General features: G+C 42.9%; 1 protein-coding gene across 2 annotated transcripts in view; it reads left to right on the plus strand.

The window, feature by feature from the left end:
* Window positions 1-14,147, plus strand: part of FNDC1 (fibronectin type III domain containing 1) — a 92,098-nt gene extending 77,951 nt beyond the window's left edge. For both annotated transcript variants that reach the window (XM_035108622.2, XM_060272795.1), the window contains 4 exons: window positions 3,907-3,936; window positions 9,085-9,246; window positions 11,259-11,381; window positions 13,150-14,147. In XM_035108622.2, coding sequence (XP_034964513.2) covers window positions 3,907-3,936; window positions 9,085-9,246; window positions 11,259-11,381; window positions 13,150-13,265 — 431 coding nt within the window. In that variant the 3' untranslated portion in view covers window positions 13,266-14,147. The remainder of the gene's footprint in view (window positions 1-3,906; window positions 3,937-9,084; window positions 9,247-11,258; window positions 11,382-13,149) is intronic.
* The last annotated feature ends 7,888 nt before the right edge of the window (window positions 14,148-22,035 follow it).

Genomic DNA, 22,035 nt, shown 5'->3' on the forward strand with positions numbered 1-22,035 from the left:
TGAAGAACATGACCTGACATTCTTGCAGTGTTCCTCCCTGCTAATGTTTTCCCAACTCTGCCTTGAAGCCAAAGGGCAGGTTGCCATAGTTAAAAATCTAAAAATACACCATGAAATGTATAGAATAATATTATTTAAGCCCCCTGAATATCACCAAGTGAGTAGAAAGAGTGCAGGAATCATTGTGATTTTTGGAAGGAATGAAGGAAGACTAGATTTTGATGGAAGAAAGTGGTTAAGGAACAGGTTACTATAGGACCCATTATTAGGGTTGCCAGACTCAATAGAGGACAGAACTTCTGTGCCTTTAATTGCCCTGCTCTCTTTTGCGTCTGGAAATCTTAAAGAGAAACCAGCAGACCCTTTCCTTGGAAATTAAACAAAGGGTCTGCTGGTTTCTCTTTAAGGTTTCCAGACTCAAAAGAGAGCAGGGCAATTAAAGGCACAGAAGTCCTGTCCTCTATTGAGTCTGGCAACCCTACCCATTATACAGTATAGGCCCCAATAGTAGAGCGTAGGTGAAGAGAATTGAAGAAAAGAGAATTAGCCCCAAAGAAGACAAAAGGAGCTGGAATGTATTGTAGGCAAGGTTGCATTTCAAGGTCATGTTGAGAGTTAACTAAATCTAGCAGCAAAGTCAAGGGAATTAAACCAGAGGCAGCCATCATGGTGCCTACCAATTGTTTTGGACTACACACCCGTAATTCCTGACCACTGGAAATTCTGGCTGAGACTGATGGGAGTTAGAATCCAAAACATCTGAAGGGCACCATGTTGACTACCCCTGAATTAAACCATGCATGTGTTTGGGATTTCTGCCAAAGAATCAAAGCTCAAGAGTCAAACTTTATGGTAAATATGGGTCAGTCAGTACATTTGATGGCTGCCATTATACCACCTCTGTGCTAATCCCACAGACAGGAAGTGCTCACATTAGGTTGCCGGATATATGAACCAGCTCTATCTTTTGAAATGGAAAAGATGGAGACAGGGTGGATGGAGACAGGCTTGTTGGGCAGGCAATAAAGCAGAGAACAGGGACAAAGAAGACCCAGAAGCAAGATAATTTGGTGGTATGGGGGATCAGAACAGAAAGGAATCTCCCGGGATCATTCAAAAGCATGTGGCTAATTCGTAGGTTATTCCTCCTGATTGCATGCTGACAAATGGTGTAAGCATGCATAGAAAAGTAAAGCATGGTTTTCAGCAGGTGATAGAAGCAGTAGTGTGTACAATTAAGAGGTTAAGCATGAACCTTGCAGAATCAAGATGACATGTCAGGGTTCCAATCATCCTCTGCCAAATGGGAGGAAGTAGGTCATTTAGCTTTTTCCATTTCTAGTTGAGGAAGCCAACTCTTAACTAACATTTCTGACTAGTTCCTTGTGCAGGCCAATTGTCTTCAGAGCTGCCTGGTGTGAACTTGGATATCTTTGCCCTGAGAATTGGGAGAAGGTTAAATAAAATAAAAATAAAAATAAAGGATGCTGAGTGTGCCTTTGCTAAATTGGCGAGACACTTAAAATTAGTTTTTTAATTGTGAGCAGCTGAGCAGCTAGAGGGAATTGTGTCTGGAAGGAATATGGGGAACAATTTTCCATTTCAGTTTTTTACTCTTTTGGTTGAAGCTTGTTCCCGTTTCATAATGGCAATATTTCTTTGACAAGGCTTTTTAAAGAGGTTTTTTTCCTTTTAAAGCAAAGATTGTTAAATCTTTTATTTGTTTTATTTTTGCTGAGATGGTTGGTCAAAGGTCAGCCAGCATAGTAAAACATCAAAATACAATGTGTTGATCCCTTAACAAACTCAGGATAATCACTGGCCATTACTGCCACAGACTTGACCCCCTCCAATAAGTTGTTTTTTATTCCCATTCACCCCCTAAACCTGACTCTAGGGTTCCTGCCATAGAATTTATAGGCACTTTTAGCTATCAACATGGTATTCTTGAAAGTTTCAAACTTCAAAATCAAGTAAAGCGTTTTATTTAATGGATTTATATGAGGGCTGTAACATTTAAACGATTAATAGTTCGGTCCTGTACTTGTCTACTTAGAAGAAGGTCCTATTGAGTTCAGTGGGACTTAACCCCAGGTAGGTGGATTGCTGCCTTAATCAGGTAGAATTAAAAAACAAACAAACTAAAAGATGTTGCTGATTAACTAGGCAGTATATTTTTAAAAGCACATGATTTTTAATACAAGTAGGTATAAAAACTGAAGGTGGCAAGCACTACCTTAAAAAAGACATCCCTCCTTTTCTCTTACATTAGGGAATGTCTATTCGTAGATAGTGTCCACTACGACACATGTATGCAGGATCCAAAAGCAATGCTTATTGCTTCAGAATCACTGACTTTGCTCATACAGACTTAATAGAGCAATTACTGTATTTTTATGTGTATAAGACGATATCTCTCCCCCCCCCATTTTTTAAGTTTAGAATTGGGGATCATCTTATACAGGGAATGTTGCCATTAAATATATAAATAGATACATGCCACCCTCCATATTCCCCCCCAGCCTCCCCTCACAGCAAGCCCTGGTCAGGTACTCCCCCCCCCCAGCAGCCCCCACTCTGGACATTGTCCCTTCCACCCTCTTCCCTCAGCCGCCCCCTGGCTACCCATTTCCCAAGCACACTCACTCAGGCAGCTCTGGCAGTCGCAGCTCCTTGATCAGCGTTCGCATCTGCCGGAGCTCATGGAGTAAATACGGTACATACCGTAAATACTGAGACGAAAGTGCAGCACACAGACGGGAGAGCTGGACCTGGAGCTACAGTTGAGTTGCACTGAGCTGACAGGAGCAGCTGCCATTACACAGCTTGCCTCACTGTTTGATGTTTAAATATACAGTACTAATTATACCAGTGTTTTGAATATTTAATAAAATATCAAAGTTGTTCTGTTTGGTGTTGGTTAATGGTCTAGAATTCTTACAATGAACAGTCTTGAGAGTTATGAAATTGGGCAACAGCCAGCTTAGTGTTTTGTTAGTAAAGAATGTGTTGCATTACTCTTAAAATTGTGTCGCAGGAATGGATGAAAGCATTCCACTTAGTCCTAAAAATAATGTTGTCTTGCTGAAAAGCAGTAGCTAATCACACCATGTATGTGTGGGGATGTCTCTGTGTTACAGGGCAGCATGATCTAGCCGGTCTATGCCATCTTCTGAATCTGGCAGGCATGCCCCACTTTTGGAAAGGGCTTTATGCACATGCCAATCTATGCGCAAGAGATCCTCCCTACAAGGGGAGGAGGAATCTTGGCTGTCTATCCAATCTAGTGATGGCAAAAAGCAAGGCTCACCGTCTTCACACATTCTTTCACATTTCCACGAGAGTAGGGTTTTCTGAATGGTTCATTTGGATCATCTCCATTCCCTGTTTCATATTGTAATTGTGTTTCTCTTCATTGATACCCATTCAGCTCCTTACAGCTTGCTATTGTTGCAAAGAGTTATTTGCCATCATCATCCCTGTTGAAATTGTTGGCTTATTATTCAAATAGTTGGCTAGCTTGACATTTCATGGTTGCCAAGCTACTGCTCAACACAACATGGTTTTCTCTACCTTCCCCATGCCGTGCAATTGAAACATTGCCACATTAAAAAAAACAAATTCATAATAAACAAGTATGCTAATTTCACTCAGATAAATGGGAAAAGATGGTTATAAAAGCAAACATAACGTAAATACTTTTTTAAAAAAAGGAATATTGCATACTCATTTTTTTGTAGACTGACTTGCCTGGGAGTATTTTTGCTTTCAAAATAAACAGGAATAAGAAAATTAACTTTTGCAACCCACCATTTTTGATGTAGCATTTTGGTTTATATTTTGGCTTCAGGGGATATAAATCTTCATTGTAAGCCACTCATGCATTTTCTTGTTCCCTCTTTATAGATAATCCTCTACTTATTGTCAGACCACCGGGTAAGTCTCATTGCTGTTTTCAGATATTATCTTGTCCTGAGTACTGCAAAAATTAAGGTTGTGACATTGTGCAGCTGACAGAGAAATGTAAAATTATTGACTTCCTTTGAAAGGGAGAGAGGGATATAAGTTTTACGAATAAACCAGAGTGCGGAAAACTGCCCTTTCACCTGATTCTGTTATCTGCTTCCTTTATGCTTTCTGGGGCAGTCAAGTTCTGGAGACAGGATACCGAGTTTTAAAGTTTTGGATAGTGCATTGCTGTTTGTCCATTTTTAACTGTTTTATATATCCATTTACATTTATTTATTTAGAACACCCTTGCATTTATGCACTGGCCTGGTAAGCATAGGTGACAAGGAATTGCATGTGGATGGGTGGAGAAGGGACAGAGTGCTCTACAGGAGTGGTTTGCATACTGGAGCAGGAGCACCCACCCAGTACCCAGATCTTTGCTGTTTACCAGGACCAGCCTGGGATGGGGTGATGTGTCCTCCGAGCCCAGCCTGGTCTAGGCAAGCAGCAACAGGGAGTGCAGATCCATTGAACCACACATACCACTACCAGTATTCTGTCTCTCCTCTGCACCCAGCATCGAAACCAGGGAGGTTGCCGGAGGTAGGAAGCTTCCTCTTCTACACCTTGCAAATATGTGCACTAGTAATAAGAGAAGTTCAGGGGGCTGCTGAAGGTGATCTGGAGTTCTGTTCCCCTCCTCTGCCAGCTCCCGGCAGGCTGCTAAAACCTTTTGCAGGCTACTAACTTTCATGGGATATTTTCAAGGCTGATTAAAAACATATATACCCCGCTTTTCACCACACAATTTGAAGTATCTTGAAAGCTACTAGATACCCAAAACATATTTTTGCATAAAAACGGGGAACCTTCATAGCTGCTAAGTACCCCGTTTCCCCCGGGAAACCCCCGTTTTTACTTACCTTTTCCCGGTGGTCCCCCATATCACTTCGTCTCCCGTTTTTCTCCGTTATTTTCTCCTGCCGGTGGCCATTTTTTTTCTTTCTGATTTGCCCTTCTATGGGCACCAAAAATGGCCACCGCCGGCTTCAAAAGTCGCATCTACGCATGACCGGAAGTGCATAGACGCGACTTCCGGTGTCGCCGGCGGCCATTTTTGGTGCCCATAGATGGGCAGAGCGACACCGGAAGTTGCGTTGACGCACTTCCTGACATGCGTAGAAGCGACTTTCGAAGCCGCCGCTGGCCATTTTTAGTGCCCATAGAAGGGCAAAACGACACCGGAAGTTACGTCAACGCAACTCCCGGTGTCACATGGCTGCCGGTCCCGGATTCTGCAGTCCAGGACTTGGAAGGTAAGAACCTTTTTGAGCTTGAGGGACACCTTCTCTTCTGGGAAACCTTTGAAGAGCCACATGCCTGGGTGAGCAGGGCTGGAGGCAAAAGTGGGCAGAGGAACAAGAAGAAGAGTTTGGATTTGATATCCCACTTTATCACTACCCTAAGGACGCGTGTGGCACTGTGGGTTAAACCACAGAGCCTAGGGCTTGCTGATCAGAAGGTTGGCGGTTCGAATCCCCGCAACAGGGTGAGCTACCGTTGCTCGGTCCCTGCTCCTGCCAACCTAGCAGTTCAAAAGCTGATAAATAGGTACCGCTCCGGCGGGAAGGTAAATGGTGTTTCCCTGCGCTGCTGTGGTTCGCCAGAAGCAGCTTAGTCATGCTGGCCACATGACCCGGAAGCTGTATGCCGGCTCCCTCGGCCAGTATAGCGAGATGAGCACTGCAACCCCAGAGTCGTCCGTGACTGGACCTAACGGTCGGGTCCCTTTACCTTTAAGGAGTCTCAAAGTGGCTAACATTCTCCTTTCCCTTCCTCCCCCACAACAAACACTCTGTGAAGTGAGTGAGGCTGAGATACTTCAGAGAAGTGTGACTAGCCCAAGGTCACCCAGCAGCTGCATGTGGAGGAGCAGAGACGTGAACCCGGTTCACCAGATTACGAGTCCACTGCTCTTAACCACTACACCACACTGGCTAAATGTAGTTTACCATTGTAGAATAGGCTAGTTTCTACATACCATCTTTCTCCTCTGCCCTGACAAGAAAGTTGCAGTCTCAGAGCTCAAGGACACAATCCAGCTAGGCAAAAATACTCAGGGTTTGAAGCAGGCCACTGAGGAGGTGTGGCCTGGAGAGAATGGGTGTTCTGAGGGCCAGATAGATAGGTCTGAAGGGCCACATGCAGCCTCTGTGCCTGACGTTCCCCACACTATCTCTGTCTTTTAAGGGACTTTAATGGGAAACGTGAACTTAAGATATATTTACATGCGATTATCTGCTGCTATTAAGGCTTAAAATTATTATTGGAACGATAATTTACCCCAGAGTTTTGTGCCTAGTAACTCAGAAGTGCCAAATAACGCTTCCAAGCAGAACTGAACGTATAATGAAAACCACATGGCATGCTTCACAGCACCAACTATGGCGAAGGATAGCCAGTTTCACTGAGATTTGTTCATGGGGAGACACTATGCTGATGAATAGCAAGGGAATGTTGAGTGCTCTGATTCACATTCATTGTGTAGTTTTCTTTCCACGAACAGTTCATTGTTTTGTCCGCACTGAGAATATTCTGGCTGAAATGCTGGAAAGAATGGCACATGTGAAAAAACTTCTTGGGTACAAAAGAAGTCCCATTAAACTCAAGTCAGTTGTACTGAAGCCCGTCTCAGCCAAACTCAATGAGACTACTATGTGTGTTTACAGGGTTGTGGTGTGCTTCTTTTGGAGTCAAAAGAATCGATTAAAGAAAAGACCAAATGTTGCTTTGTCTTTTCTCCTTTTAAAAATGTGGTTCCCATCCCATGGAACAGTTGCCAACAGCATAAGGGAGACAGAGCACAGGGGGAAATGCGGTGAAAACAAGGAAACAACGACTTTCACATTGTAACCTTTCCTTGTCTTGTGCATGGGTAGAGTAGCAGTTATTATAGAAGCAACATGGACTTTACTGTTTGATCTATTTACAGCTTGTAGCCGAGAATTCTTTTATGTGTTTAGTCTGTGTTGATATTTTTATAGTCTGATCCAACACTTAGGAAGTCCAAATATTTAGTGCCTATTGCCTGATCAAGTGATTTACTGCAGGCGTGGGGGCCCTGGGGCAGGCACAGGACTCTACCCCCCACATGGACACTGCCCTATTTATTTCAGTCAATGGGGCAGCTCCCTACGTACACCCTTTCGTATTCACAAAACTACAATTTACATCTGAAATGATTTGGATGGCCCTCTGCTGCCTATGTTTACACACCAGAGCTCATGGGACTTTGAATCAGGACAATGGATGTCAGCCTGAGTCTTTACAGATTCTCACAAACTTTTAGACCAGATTTGTGGTGAACATTAACCCTTTTCAGGCACCCCCCCCCGTATGATTACATGAGAAGAAGGCGGGGGCACTTGGTAGCTCCACTTCCTCTGTTGGGTTCTTGCTGTCCAGTTTTTGGACCTCTTTCTGTAAGGGCAGCTTCTACAGTGGAGAGCATGCTTTGCTTGTATGAGATTTCTTTGCATTATATTTATTCATTCATTTATTAGATTTTTACACCACTCTTTATCCGAAGATCACAGGGCTGTTCACAACATAAAAATACACAAATTACATAATGGAAACAAACCAGTAGCCCCTCCTCCCAGAAATGCATTTAAAAGGCCATAGAACCCAGCATGCTCCCCTTATAGCACATGAGAGGCACATGAACTGGGCAGCAAAGACATAAGAGAAGGGAGGAGGTCACAGAGCAGGCAAGGGTCAATCCTTGAATAGGGCCTTTGAATGCACACTGAAGTCGTTTTCTGGCCCATGGTGCCCTGATTGTGGTTACAGCAGTGGCAGATGTCGTGGTGGGGCTGTGTTGCTCACTTGACCTCTGTTAGCATGCTAGGACAGGAAAGGATGTGGTGGCAAAGCTGGCTAGGTACCAATGGCACAGTGGAGCCAGTCAGACACTCCTGCTGGTAAGCTTCCACCATGCCACTACGGCGCCTCTTCCAATCCCAGTGTGCTGCAGCGACTCAGCCAGATGGCTGTCAGCTGAGCATGCCACCATTCCAGCCACCACTGCTTGTTGCCACTCACATCTCTTTGAGACCTTCCGCAGTGGTATAGACAGCCACGGGAAAGGAATTGGGGACCTACTCCCTCATTTGGAAGCATCATCATAATACAAGGGTCGTGTGAGTTTGCCTTTTAAAATCCACTAGATAGTGGATTGGGCTGTGAATAAGTGGCAGCATTTACTTATTGCCGCCACATAGTTTGAAATGGCCAAAGCAACTGGATGAACAACCGTTGCTGTTCAGAAAATACCTGCTTGGTTTTCTTGCTTTTGTGCAATCTGTTTTGATTTAATGTTAGCTTGGGGGGGGGGGGACAAAACAGAAGTTCAATTCAGGGGAAAAAAACCTCAAAAGTGCTTATGTTTCTAGGCTCATTTTAAAATATCAAGTTAACAGATAATAATGCACACCAAAGTCAATAACCCTTTTATGATTTGTTGGCTTTAGCTCTCTTCATTTTCTTTTTTCAAAGAAATACAGAACCACAAAAATAAAGTTGTGCTAAAATATTTGTTTTGACAAAAAATCAACTTTAAAATGCTCATTGCTGCAGCTATCCTAAAAGTATCATTTTACAGCTCTCCTGGGTTTCAAACACATTAAACTATATTAAGATTATAAAGTTAATATTCTTAAAAGGTCAAAAGCATTGAGTGGTAATGTTGGACACACCATTCTTTTAAGTACCATGGAAACAAAGCACATCTCAATTTCACTAACACAATGACATGATGCTATATTACAATATGTTATTACTTCATTCTGAGACATTGACAACTGCCCTGAAGGCTCAGTGGAGAATATCAGGTTTATGCCATTTGTGACTTGGGCTACAGTCCTAAGCGTATTTAATTGTAAGTCAACTCCATTAGATAAAATCAATAGACTTCCAAGAAAATGTCTTTAGGAATGGATTCATATGTTGGTTATGAAGACTTTTTATGGCCTCTGAAAATAGAACATCAATTAAGATATGATGGTTAACATAAACAAGCCAAGAAACTTGATGACTGAACTTTTAAGACTGTTACTTTAACTCTTTTCTTAGGTGGTGAACCAATCTGGATCCCATTCAGTTTTAAATATGACCCCACATATTCCGAATGCAGTGGCAAGCAATATGTGAAACGGACATGGTACAGAAAATTTGTAGGTGTTGTCCTTTGCAATTCATTGAGATACAAGATTTACCTCAGCGATGACCTAAGAGGTATGTATCTGGGTCAACAGAATTGTGGCTGAGCCAAAATTCCATATTTAGTGTGAACATTGCTGCTGGTAAACCCCCATCCCTCCAACATATCAATAGTTTGTCCTTTCCTATAAATTGGTAGGGAAATGCTGCCCCACTTTTGCAGGGGAGGGTGATTTTTAGGTTATTGGAGGAATTGACTCTGGTAAAAAGAACCCATGCTTTAGACTTTTTCAAGTGGGGTCTGGCATATAATCACATGATGTGGCTGGCCATTCTTTCTCTGTGTGTGCTTACATTGGGGTAACAGTGATTGATGATTTGGGGGTCTTACTTAAAAGTGAAATCGTGTCTAGGCTTGTGGATGTTGTGACTTCTGCCCCCAGCCTGATTTAGAGCCTTCCATTTGCCATTGCATCCTATGGAGCCTTAGCTGTAACCTAAAAGACATAAAGGACTGCCCAAGTTGGTTGATTGGGTGTTTCTACCCCCAAATCTCTGCCCTCAGGTTTACAATCCAAGAGACGTGACACAAAAGGAAAAGGGAGGAGGTGGTGGGAAAACGAGCTCGGTCACCAGTTTGTAAAGTTTAGACACATGTAGCATGAGAGAAAATACTAAAAATGCATATTTTGAGAGGGAAGTGTGCTTAAAATGCATATTTGAATGTGCTTCTTGTGCAGATTTAAAATATTTATAGCAGAAATAAAAAGACTTATGAGGGAACGCATGCAAAAATGACTGGGACCAGAAATTCATAGATTCATCCAACCCTAGTTGAACTGCTAAAGCTCAGTTCAGTTTTCTAAGCCAACTTCAGTATTGCTCCCCTTGCTCTGAAATGTGTGCTTCCCTCTTCTGACGGGAATATGCTGCTACTTCACAGTAATGTGCATTCTTAATTGTTGGTGTCTGTCTGTCTTGGGAGACAATGGAGGAGTGCTCCTTTGGGGGTGGGTGAAGTCAAGCTGTTGGACAATTGCAGCGCCTGCTGTGGCTGTAGAGACTGGTATGGGAGAGACATGTTTTGTTGTAGCTGGGGCAGGTGAAGATACCAAGTTGTGCTGCTGCAGATGCACCATGGCGTTTTTTCTTTCTGCGCTACTCCCAGCGGTCGCTCCTCCTCTGGTCACTGCATTCTTAATTACACTTTTTAAATTACTCCTTTTTTAGTTCATTCTACCATTGTGCTGGTAGCTGCTTTAAGAGGCAAAGCTTTCCCATTGCATTAAGTGCAATTAGTTGATGTGCATTCTTAATCATACATCAACTAATTGCACTTAATGTAATGAGAAGGGAGTCTTTGCCTCTGAAAGCAGCTACCAGCACAGTGGCAAAATGAACTCAAAAAAGGAGAAGACACGAAATCTCCAAGTGGGATTCTCAGCCAATAGCAGACATAAAAATCTGTTTTACTGACTTCAGGAATGCTGGCGAGGACCACTGGCTTCCTTTCATACTGTGCCAGTGGATTCTTTTACCATAACGCTCCTATTATTTCAGCTATATTCAAAAATAGCAAATAAGCCCACTTTCGAGATCTGCACCCTTCATTTCTAGATTAGCATTACTTCTGTCTGAGCCCTTCCTTGCCCTCTCATTAGAATGAAAATTTAACTGTAATCTGTTGCTTAGGCAAACTATTTAAACCAGAGACATTCTAAAACCCTTAAATGTCTGGATGGGGATCCCTGGATGAGGCTGCATGGACTTTTGAACTGACATTTTAAAGCACTTCCTCACCTTTTGAGTGCAGATAGAATTTTTGTCTTTGCTAAAGTTAAACAGCTGGCCCCTGACTTGAAAGTCTGATGCCTCTGCCAGCCTCAGTAGAGTCTGCTGATATTTCATCTTTACAACCCATAGATACTCCGCTTTGAGTAACCTGGCTCCAATCTAAAAGAGCTCAACAGGGAACAACCCCCATCCATTTTCAGATGTTTTCAGATGCCTCTTCTTGCGCATGACCCTCTGCCCTCGCTGTGTTGCAGCAGTTGCAAGTTCTAACCCCATGCATGCAACGTTTTCAGATACATTTTACAGCATCGGGGATAGCTGGGGAAGAGGTGAAGATCATTGCCAGTTTGTGGATTCACACTTGGATGGAAGAACAGGGCCGCAGTCGTATGTAGAAGCCCTGCCTCCAATTCAAGGTAAAAAAAGAAGAAGCAAAATTGGTAGTATGGAGTGCCAGAAATCTACATTACACACCAGTGGTGGAATGGACTGTAGGCAGATTGCAGATTGCAGGTGTTCAGCATTAACGATTCTCAACAAAAATCACATATTGCAGTTGCAAGCAAAGCAATCATCACACAAATGCATTGAATTGATTCCGCGCTATAAATTGTTTGCTCACCTTTGATGGGTTTTGAGGCACAGGTTGTAAGAATGGTGGCGTTTTTATAACCCTTGGGTTCTGAGGGCAGAAAATGCAGAAGTCACAGGATCATACCGTGCTTTGCAATCTAAGCAAGGGCAGCTAATCCAGATGTGCCTGGTTGCTGGCTCTAAAAAGCAGAAATATGAAACACAAGGAAAGTATGGAACTGGCACAGTGATCAGATAGAATACCATATGTGTGGAAAACAATGTTGGGAAGTCTGCTAATGCTTTAAGCAGTCACTTTTTCTCTACAAATAGCTTTTTTGATATTGCTTTTACCCTGATACCTTTGACTTCTGTCTTAATTGTGAGTGCTGATATTCCAGCCTCCCTCATTTTCCTTACTCCTCTATGGGAAACTAAAGTCCTTTCCTAGGTAAGCATATTTTGGGGACCTTAATTATCCAAATTACCAAATTATTCTGGGGCATCCTTACACCTTGCCAGAAAGAGATGCATCTGCTGTAGGGAGATCTCATTTTCCCAGCACTCAAATTGCACGGACAAAAAGTTATTCTTTCTCCAGCTAGCGCACTCATAGCTATGCAGAATGAAGTTAGCATCATCACAAGTAACTGAACTTCTTCATGCCTATCAAATTCAGTAAGCTACATGGCTGTCAGCGGCATCCTCTTGGATCTTCCCAGGCCACTCTTGTTCTTGCTTTGTGAAGTTTCTGTACCAAAGCATTGGGAGATGCAGGAAACCCGAAATATTGAGCAATATGTGCAGAACAAAGCTGGGTTTTGGGTGTGAATGAATTGTAGGTCTAGAAACAGTACTGAGGAAGGGGACTCTTTCTGTTGGGCATCTAAGGTGCTTCTTGGAACAGTTGCATATCCTTTTCTATGCAACTGTTCCAAGAATGCCCAACAGAAAGTTGTGTGCCATGTGCAATAACACAATGGCAATCCAGTGAGGAAGGATATGGCATTTGAGGTGATTTCCCAGACAGCAGATTAGACCACACTTTACCATAACATTCCTCCTATGTCATGAAATTCTACTCAATATTGATCCAGAGCAGAACTCCAACGTATAGTTAGCAGAGCAAAAACAAGCATGTTGCAGGATCCCCAAAAATACCGGTAGACAAGACGCAATTATATTTCATCCAGCAGAGCTTTACTGCTACTGAAGGCAAATGAGCATAATGGTCACAAATCCAATACATTCAGGATTGGCACTGTCCATAAGAAATCCAGTTGCAGCAGACTTAACTTAAACTTACAATAACTTATAATAAGTCTAAACCTTAACACTATACAGTGGTACCTCGGGTTAAGAACTTAATATGTTCTGGAGGTCTGTTCTTAACCTGAAACTGTTCTTAACCTGAAGCATCTGTAATCTGAAGCGTCTATAACCTGAGGTACCACTGTTTCTTTCAGACAGTGAAGCTTCCAGAACCCTCTTGAATTAATTAGAATAGGAAAGATCTCTACACATCAGATCAATACTTTCTGCACTAAGAAATGCAAACTGACATCCTATGATGCTGCTAAGATACTAAATGCTGTATTTTGACTCCTACAGGTTATTATCGCCAGTACCGGCAAGAGCCTGTATCGTTTGGACGCATTGGATACATGACGCCTTACTACTATGTGGGTTGGTATGAGTGTGGTGTGCCTATTCCAGGGAAATGGTAACTGTGCCGAGGTCTTCCTGCAACGATTCAGTGCAGTCCAGCCAGCAGTGCCTTTTGAGTGACTGTCATTGGAGGACTCTGAGCAGTTGGTTTGGCAAAGAAAGGAAAAAACTGAAATACGGAAAGGATGGAACTAGTGAAGAGTCGACGATAGACGCGGATGAAACTCCATGCTGTGTAGACTTTTGTAAACCTAAGTTTATGGTGCTGCTTGATTACTCTGCTTTAGAGCACAGACAGGATTCGGTTTGGGAGTCTTGCCTTCCTTCTCCTTGCCTCTAAAAGGCCTGGAGAAGATGTATCTACAGTGGGTGTTAACTGTGCTCACTGAAACCTCATATATTTGGCTAGCCACGAAAAATCGGAATGGTGATGTATCTTGCAAGGAATGACTTAAGCATGCTTTGCTTGCATTACGGAATGCTAACAACTTTCCACTGCTATTAACGGGATTCTCTGCTGCCTTCCACTGGCAGAGTCTTATGCTTCAGAATGTTGCTATGCAGTCATGCCGTGTTACTTAAATGCCCATGAGAACCGATCAATGTTATTCAAGACTTCTCCTGTGGGTTTGCACATTGCTGCACAATATACCAGGTCACTATGTAAATTCAACTTATAAAAAGCAGCCAACAACCACCAGTACTGTATGCTTGCAGAAGTATTTCTTAGAACTGAGGTTTTCTTGTTGATTTAGATGACTATGTGTATGGGATGGTTTTATGTAAAAGGTGCTATTAATGAACAAGTCTTCTAAAAATAAAAATTCTGTGAAAAATATACTATGCACAATACATTAACCATGTAAAGAACCAGGCTTCTCTTCTTGTGAGTATTGTTGAACTGTAATGATGTTGATGTTTGTATAAAATAGAAGAATTCAGCCCCGGGCTCCGAGCAAGTGATGTTTCAATGGGGGTGATTTATTTGGTACATTTATCAATGTGACTAATATTCCAATATGAATGCAGCCCAGCAATATAACAGTGTGTGAATTAAAGCCATGCCCAATGGTCTTTAGAGCTTAAGAGGCAGCGTCACAAATAAGTTAAGCTGAAATACAAAGAAAAGCTGGTCTTACTGGAACCAAATGCGATTTCAGGTGCAATTCCACATTTGCTCAGTTGTATCCAGTGGAAAGCTGCCATTGACAAATGCCTCAGAGTGGGTGGGGCAATGTTCACTAGGATTGCAGGGGAGGGAATGGTTCAGTTCACTCTCCCTGAACACTGTGCCCCCAATCATGCTGTTCTCCCCACCCCTAGTGGTTGTTTCCATTTTAAGAAGTGGATATTAAATACAGCACATCGTTTAACATCGGGCCCTTCCAGACTTGGGAGTGGCTATAGGTGTTATTGCCATCTGGAACAGTATTCTTGCACTGTTACACAGCAAATGTGGGATTAAAAAAACAAAAAACAAACTGGAACATTTGTGGAATAAAAAGTTACAGGATTTCAGCAGGATGGTACACTGGTTGGGAAAGAAGCAGGATGTCCACTCTGTAACTTGCAGGCACAGACAAGCGTTGAAAGCAGGATCGCAAATAACTGCCCCAATACCAACTTGAGCACAAATCATGCACAATGAAAAGGATGCCTGGAGGGGTCTGTAATGACCAGTGTAGCCCTCAATGTAGATAATCACGCTGCATGTTTCCTTAAATCCAAGAACGTGGTTTTTAGCTAGGTTGAAACGTTTTATTCAGCACAGCTCCAGATGACTCCAACATATAATTGCTCTCCTAAAGCACGTTATATGTATTGTTAATTGCATTGATTTTGGTGATATCTCTCTGGATAATGTCTATAGAGCAGGAGTTCATGCAACCCATACATCAGAAATGCTTAGACATAAAACTAGTATTTAAATGTTGTACATGGAACAGGAAAGTGGGTTGGTCATATTTTATTTGAGTATTCAAAAAGAAGGTGCACTGATTTACTGAAACAAAAGGAGAGAAAGCATTCCCTAAGGAAATAAATGCCACCTCTGCAATGTTGTTATGGTGAAACCAGCAGATACCTCTGCCCTCTATGGACTATGAAATGAAAAGACAGCCCACTCAGTGAGTGCAGAGTTAAATAAGGAACATGCCTTCATGTTATTTTTATTCATCCCAATATAACCTGCTCTATACAGTAAAATTTATGCAGTAAAAACAAACAAACAAATGGACAACGTATGTTCCCAATACTTTCTTTTCCAAAACAAACTTTATAAGTGTTGACTTCCCACCACACCAAACAAAACACACATGTCCTTAAGCTTGTATATAGCATCTTCTATTTCAGGGCTGAGGTTATTGCCTGCAATAGTGTTCCTCGACCTTGGGTCCCCAGATCTTTCACCATCTCTAGCAGGGGCAGGCACCCTGAGCAAAGACAATATTTGGCATCCCTCCCTAGATGATTCCTCTTGGTACAGTTGCTTTTGGAATGGAGCTTCTCAGTAGGTACCTGGGGGAGGAGAATCGGGAGCCCTTTGTAGGCGTTTATAGACTGAGCATTCATCCTGATTTGTTTGCAGGGAGATTAGATGAGAAGAGGGGAAAGTGCTGTTGTGCTTAGGTCCTGCTGGCTGGTTTCCCACAGGCATCTACTACAGGATGCAGGACTAGATGGGCCATTGGCCAGATCCATGAGGGCTGCTCTTATGTTCTTACAGTTAATGAGCATTCATTCTGATTTGTTTGTGGGAAGGCTAGATGATGGGACAAAACAAGCGTCATCCCACACTCTCTGTGTGTGTTCTCCCTTTCCATATTGCAAGACCTCCCTATGAGCTGTGTATGCACAACCTGAACTTGCTGGTATTTGATTGAATCTCACTGGAAAATAGCAGCAATCTGGAAGCACCCAAAGAGTTTTAGTTGAAGCCAATGCTACAGGCTCTTTCAGGTCTGGCATCTTTAAGCAACTGCCAAAGACCTGCTGATATCCCAGGCCCCCTTTCCCAACAGTTTGATGAGCACTGGGTGGCTGTCATTGTGTTATCCAAAATAACCCACCGGAACCCTGTGATCCATGTGGTAGGACTTACAAATATTCCGTTCCCCATCCTGCATTTCCACCTCTTCTTCTTTTCTTCACTACCGTTTTAATGAGTTGGACTCTTTCCTTGTAGTTTCCTTGAAATGCGGCTTTATCCAAACTGTGACTGAAATGTGAAACTAATTTCTCCAAATATTTGTTATAAACTAAAAGGCAAAGTTATTAGACCTCTCCCATAAACATTTTTCCACTTTGAATTGCTCTAATATGTAATCTGAGATTGTTTTACAAGCTCATGAAGGAATGTTTTCTGATGTTATGTTCTTATTTGTATCCAAGAATCTTTCAGAGTTGGACAGTCTAGCTCTTTGTGTGGGAGTGTTCATTATAATATATCGTCCCCTTTAGGCCAAATTTCATTAGCTGTTGCACCAGGAAATACATGTTCAGGATCCGACATGATCACTGTGCTAGCATAATGTCCACCACCTGTGGCCTAGCTCAGATGTACCGGTAAATAACTCAGAACAACTTTCTGCCATTTATAGAATCATTACAATAATTTACATCCCACCTTTCAGAATACAACTCCTTCAAAGATAGATTGCAAGTAGCACCAAATTACATATTTTAAATATATTAAAAAGCCACCAGGATATTTCCCACAGAGCTCTTGATGGTACATTGTCCTGGCTAGGGCAGGGATGGAGTTCATGTGGCGGAAACCTTGAGGTGGTCTTCTCCATCTCTTTTTCTTAAAATCCTTGTAATAGCTTGATATGAATGTTTACCCTAAACAAGATTGCAACTGTGTAAGGGGTGGGGAGTGGGTCTGTGCATGTTGACCTCACTTCCACTATTGCATCCTTTTCAGCCTGCCCACTGCCCAGTCCACATGTTGGCGCGTGGAGGTCTGGAGAACCTATGTTAGTAGTGGGGCATGTAGTGGAGCACACCCAATTTCCTGACACTGGCATCACTGCTACTTACCTGGATGTGGGAGGTCCACCACCACCATCACATATCTGGTGCTCCCACCAGTGTGCCCACATTGCTCCAACCTCACTGCTGTTCTGCCCCAGGTAAGCAGCAGTGATACAAGTATTGGAAGGATGTCTCTGCCCCACCACTGGCTGGTAGGCTCCCTACAGGATTTAGGACCTGGGGGGGCATCCTACCCAGTTGGTGCCACCACCAAAAATGCCCTGCTGTTGGTAGGCTTTTACTGGACTTCAAACAGTGAGGACATCTGAAGCAAAACCTGTGAAATTGAATGGAAGGCAATCGTTTATGTTCCCAGGTTCCAACTCATCTATGGCTTCATAGGGATGGACGAACACCTTGAACTGTACCTAAAAGTGAATAGGCAAGCAACCAGTGCAGGTTAAATAGCAGTGGAATAATATGCTCCAATTGTCTAGACCTAGACAGCAAGTTGGCATCAATATTTTGCAACAGTTAAATTATTCTCCCCCCTTTTTTCTTTTTTCTGCCCACAAAGAACGTGTTACAATAATCAATACAGTTCGAACCATGCTGCATGTTGAGGTGCATATACTTCATCAGCAGTATTGGATGTATATCCCAGGAGCTGAAAGAATAAACATTTTTCCAAAAACAAAGCAAAACAGGTCCAACTGAATAATGACAACAGGGGAAGCTACACTGTTTCACCGGTAGGAAAATAACATGATTGCAAACAATAGGAACAGCTGTTGGCATTTAAGAAATTCATCTGGAAACCTTGGGAAACTCATTTTAAGAGGTTTTTTATTTTAAAAAAACAAGCTGGAAAATTTTTACTGGATGTACCTGACTCAGCTATCTCAAGAGGTTAGTCCATAAGTTTGATGTGGTAGCTGTCAGCTGAGTATAGTGGTTGAAGCTCATCAAATGAGCATCCAAGAGGTGATGTTCTTCTTCAAGTGTTTTGAGCTCCCTCCAAAACAGTTTTCAAGAGGCACCTCCCTATTCTTCTAGAATCCATGTCCTAGGGATGTGGTCCAGCTTTTTAAGAAAAAGGGACATTTTTGAAGAGTGTTCTCATCATCCTGTGTCTGAATCAAAGCTTTATTTCCACCATTTATATCCAAATTTGTAGAGTGCCTCCAGCAGAAGCCTTGGCAGTTAAATCTTTTCATAGTACAGTACACAATTATTTCTTTGAGTAGCTCCTAAATGATGTTTTCATCGGGGTCTTGCTCTTTTAATAGAACATAGAAAGCTGCTTAATACTGAGTCAAACCAATAGTGGATCTAGCCCAGTATTGTCTGGGCTAAGAGCAGTGTGGGTAATCTGTTACTCTCCACACACTGTTGAACTCCAGTTCTCATCAGTCCCAGGTATCATGGCCAACAGGACCAACTTCTAGAAGGCCGCAGGTTGTCCACCCTGAACTAGGATCTCTCTAGGGTTTCAGACAGGAGTTTCTCCCAACCCCACATGGAAATGCCAGGAATGAAATTCTTGACAGAAACAATGGCCTGTTCCTTCCAGTTCTCTTAGCCCTTTGCTTCCTTTATCTACCCATATGAACTAACAGTTTCATTCAGCATTAACTGATAAGGCATTTTCCAGAAGACAATTTTCTCAGAAAAGCTGTTCAAGCATTTAATCTCCCCACCTTTCTAAATATTCAGCATAATGTTTCCTCAATTTCACTGCCCATCAGCAAATCATTGAAGATTCCATGCGCCCACAGTAGGAGTGTGTATAAGCCCCAAACTCTCTTCCACATTGTGCCACATGTACAATTTACTTTCAGATTGTAACCATGAATTTAAGAGAAGAAGGGAAAATGTGGTGATTGACAAGCTGAACTCAATAGATGACAAATATGGAAATATCTCATTTATCATTATATTAAAATGTATGTATAATGCTTGGCTGTTGTATTTTTCTTAATGCAGAGTTTGACAAGGAATCTGATACATAGCACTGATTGTGAAAGTATCTCCATTTATTAAATGGAAAACTTGGGCCTACACTCAGTGCTTATTTGTTTTTGTTTTTAAGGAAAAGGTGTGCCTGAACTTACCATGAAATTGTTACAGAAAGTGCTGCACTTTTAACATTTGAAGAAGAAAAAAGGTACTGGTACTGCATACCATTGAGTACCTCCAGGAAAAAGCACTGCCTACATGGTCATTGAAATATACATACATGCAATGTCTACACACATTATTCAGAAGACATAAATTCAGTTCCTTCTGTGACTATGCTTCCTTTCACAACAGCCTCCAGCTATATTTCCTGACCTGTGAACCGCTGCTCCCATAACACACCACTGCTGTTTTCTTCCCCTCCTTGGGGAAGTTGTGGAAGCACCCCACATATTCAAAAGAAAGCACACAGATTTATATCAAGCAAACCGCATTTGCAGAAACATTGCAAATTTTACTTTGGGAACAGAAGTAGCACACAGTACTGTAATCTGAACTTTCTTGGAGCAGAATTTGGACTTCTTTTTGGCAGGGCACGAGTAGCCCTAATAATGTCTTCTAAACAAATAGCACATGTTACAATGATGCAAGGATTTCCCCCATAAATCTGCAATTCCATCTCCCTCTTTTCATTCATTCTAATCGGATGGCAAAGCTTATAAGAATGCATTTAGTGATCTAAATACAGGAATCACTGCAGACTGGCAGTTCCTTCAAGGGCATTATGCAGAAACCACTGGGTTTTTTTTTCCAGTGCCCTTGAAATGCATCCTGGCACATCAGTACTGCAGCATTAGATAGTCTTCTGTGAGATTCCCGCATTTCAGGGGGTTGGACTAGATGAACCGCTACAATTATGATTCTATGGTTTTATAACTAAAGCTGTGCACACTCACCAATCAAGGGCACACTCAAATGGAAGATTCTCACACTCCAACTTGGAAGTAATTTGAGAGTAAAGCACTGGAGACATTGAGGGGGGTAATACAATACAGTGGTACCTCTGGTTAAGAACTTAATACGTTCTGGAGGTCTGTTCTTCACCTGAAACTGTTCTTAACCTGAAGCACCACTTTAGCTAATGGGGCCTCCTCCTCCTGCTGCGCCGCCAGAGCACAATTTCTGTTCTCATCCTGAAGCAAAGTTCTTAACCTGAGGTACTATTTCTGGGTTAGCGGAGTTTGTAACCTGAAGCGTCCCGAGGTACCACTGTATTGAGTGGTACCACTGTATTAGATCCCTCTTCAACATGAACTCTGTTACATGACCAGTACTGCTCCAACAAGGCCTACGCAGACCTGCCTGTTTACATTCTCCATTCTCATATTGTAAGAAAAGGGAACAAGCCAAACTGCTATCTTACCCTGTGCACACAACATTTTAAAAATATGGTTTGTGGGGTAAAGGTAAAGGTAATTAACTGACCGTTAAATCCAGTTGCAAACGACTCTGGGGTTGCGGCGCTCATCTCACTTTACTGGCCAAGGGAGCCAGCGTTTGTTTGCAGACAGCTTCCAGGTCATGTGGCCAGCATGACTAAGCCGCTTCTGGCGAAGTCAGAGCAGCGCACAGGAACACCGTTTACCTTCCCGCCAGAGCGGTACCTATTTATCTACTTGCACTTTGGCATGGTTTTGAACTGCTAGGTTGGCAGGAGCAGGGACCAAGCAACGGGAGCTCACCCCGTCGTGGGGATTCGAATCACCGACCTTCTGATCGGCAAGCCCTAGACTCTGTGGTTTAGACCACAGCACCACCCTGGTCCTGCGTTTGTGGGGTAGGGCTTTCTAAAAGGGAAATTTAGAACTGCCCTATGGTACATGATTATCATTTGTGTGCACCTGTACATTTTCCTTATGTGTGCATACGTGCTTTATTTGATGTCACACTCAATGACATTTAGAAACATACATAGAGTAGGAGAAAATCCACCTATTGTTCTTATTTGTGGTGGCCCTGGTTGTATAATGCACAGATAAAATGTTCATTTTTGTGCACTCTTGAGTGTCTTGTTTTGATTTTCCTTATTCAAACCATTTGACAGTCTATAATTTGAAGGAGACAAATGCCCCAAAAGCAGATACCGTGTTTCTCATATTTTAAGGCATCCCTACAAAATAAGGCATGGCAGGATTTTCCTGAGGTGGAAAAATATAAGGCATACCTCGAAAATAAGCCGTACCGGGTGGTGGAAGAAGGTCTGTGGCAAAGAAGGGTTGCTGCTGCCGCGTTAACCCCCGAGACCTGGCTGCAGCCTCAGCGCGCAGCGCGTGCAGCCCCAGAACCCGGCTGTAGCCTTTGCGCGCGGACACCCGGGACCCGGCTGCAGCCTCTGCCTGCCGCGCGCACAGCCCCAGGACCCGGCTGCAGCCTCTGCCTGCCGCGCGCGCAGCCCCAGGACCCGGCTGCAGCCTCTGCCTGCCGCGCGCGCAGCCCCAGGACCCGGCTGCAGCCTCTGCCTGCCGCGCACGCAGCCCCAGGACCCGGCTGCAGCTTCTGCCTGCCGCGCGCGAAGACCCGGTGGGAGCAGGTCTGTGGTCTGTACAGATACCGGTACCGGTACTTATTTTTTAATTAAGACATCCCTTGAAAATAAGCCATGCTGTGTTTTTTTCAGGAAAAAATTAATATAAGACATGACTTATAATATGAGAAACACGGTATGAACCAATGAATGATGACAATAACAACTGGTGCTATTTTTCTAGAAAAAGAGGTGCCGGAACTCAACATGAACACCTCCCTCTTAGAATGGTGCCCACTTGAGAGCTGCCGGAACTCACCTGAGCTGTGTCGAAAATGAGTTCCTGTGAGTTCACCCTGAAAAACAACAAC

The sequence above is a fragment of the Zootoca vivipara genome, chromosome 3, assembly GCF_963506605.1.
Source record: "Zootoca vivipara chromosome 3, rZooViv1.1, whole genome shotgun sequence".
In the NCBI taxonomy this organism is placed as follows: Eukaryota; Metazoa; Chordata; class Lepidosauria; order Squamata; family Lacertidae; genus Zootoca; species Zootoca vivipara.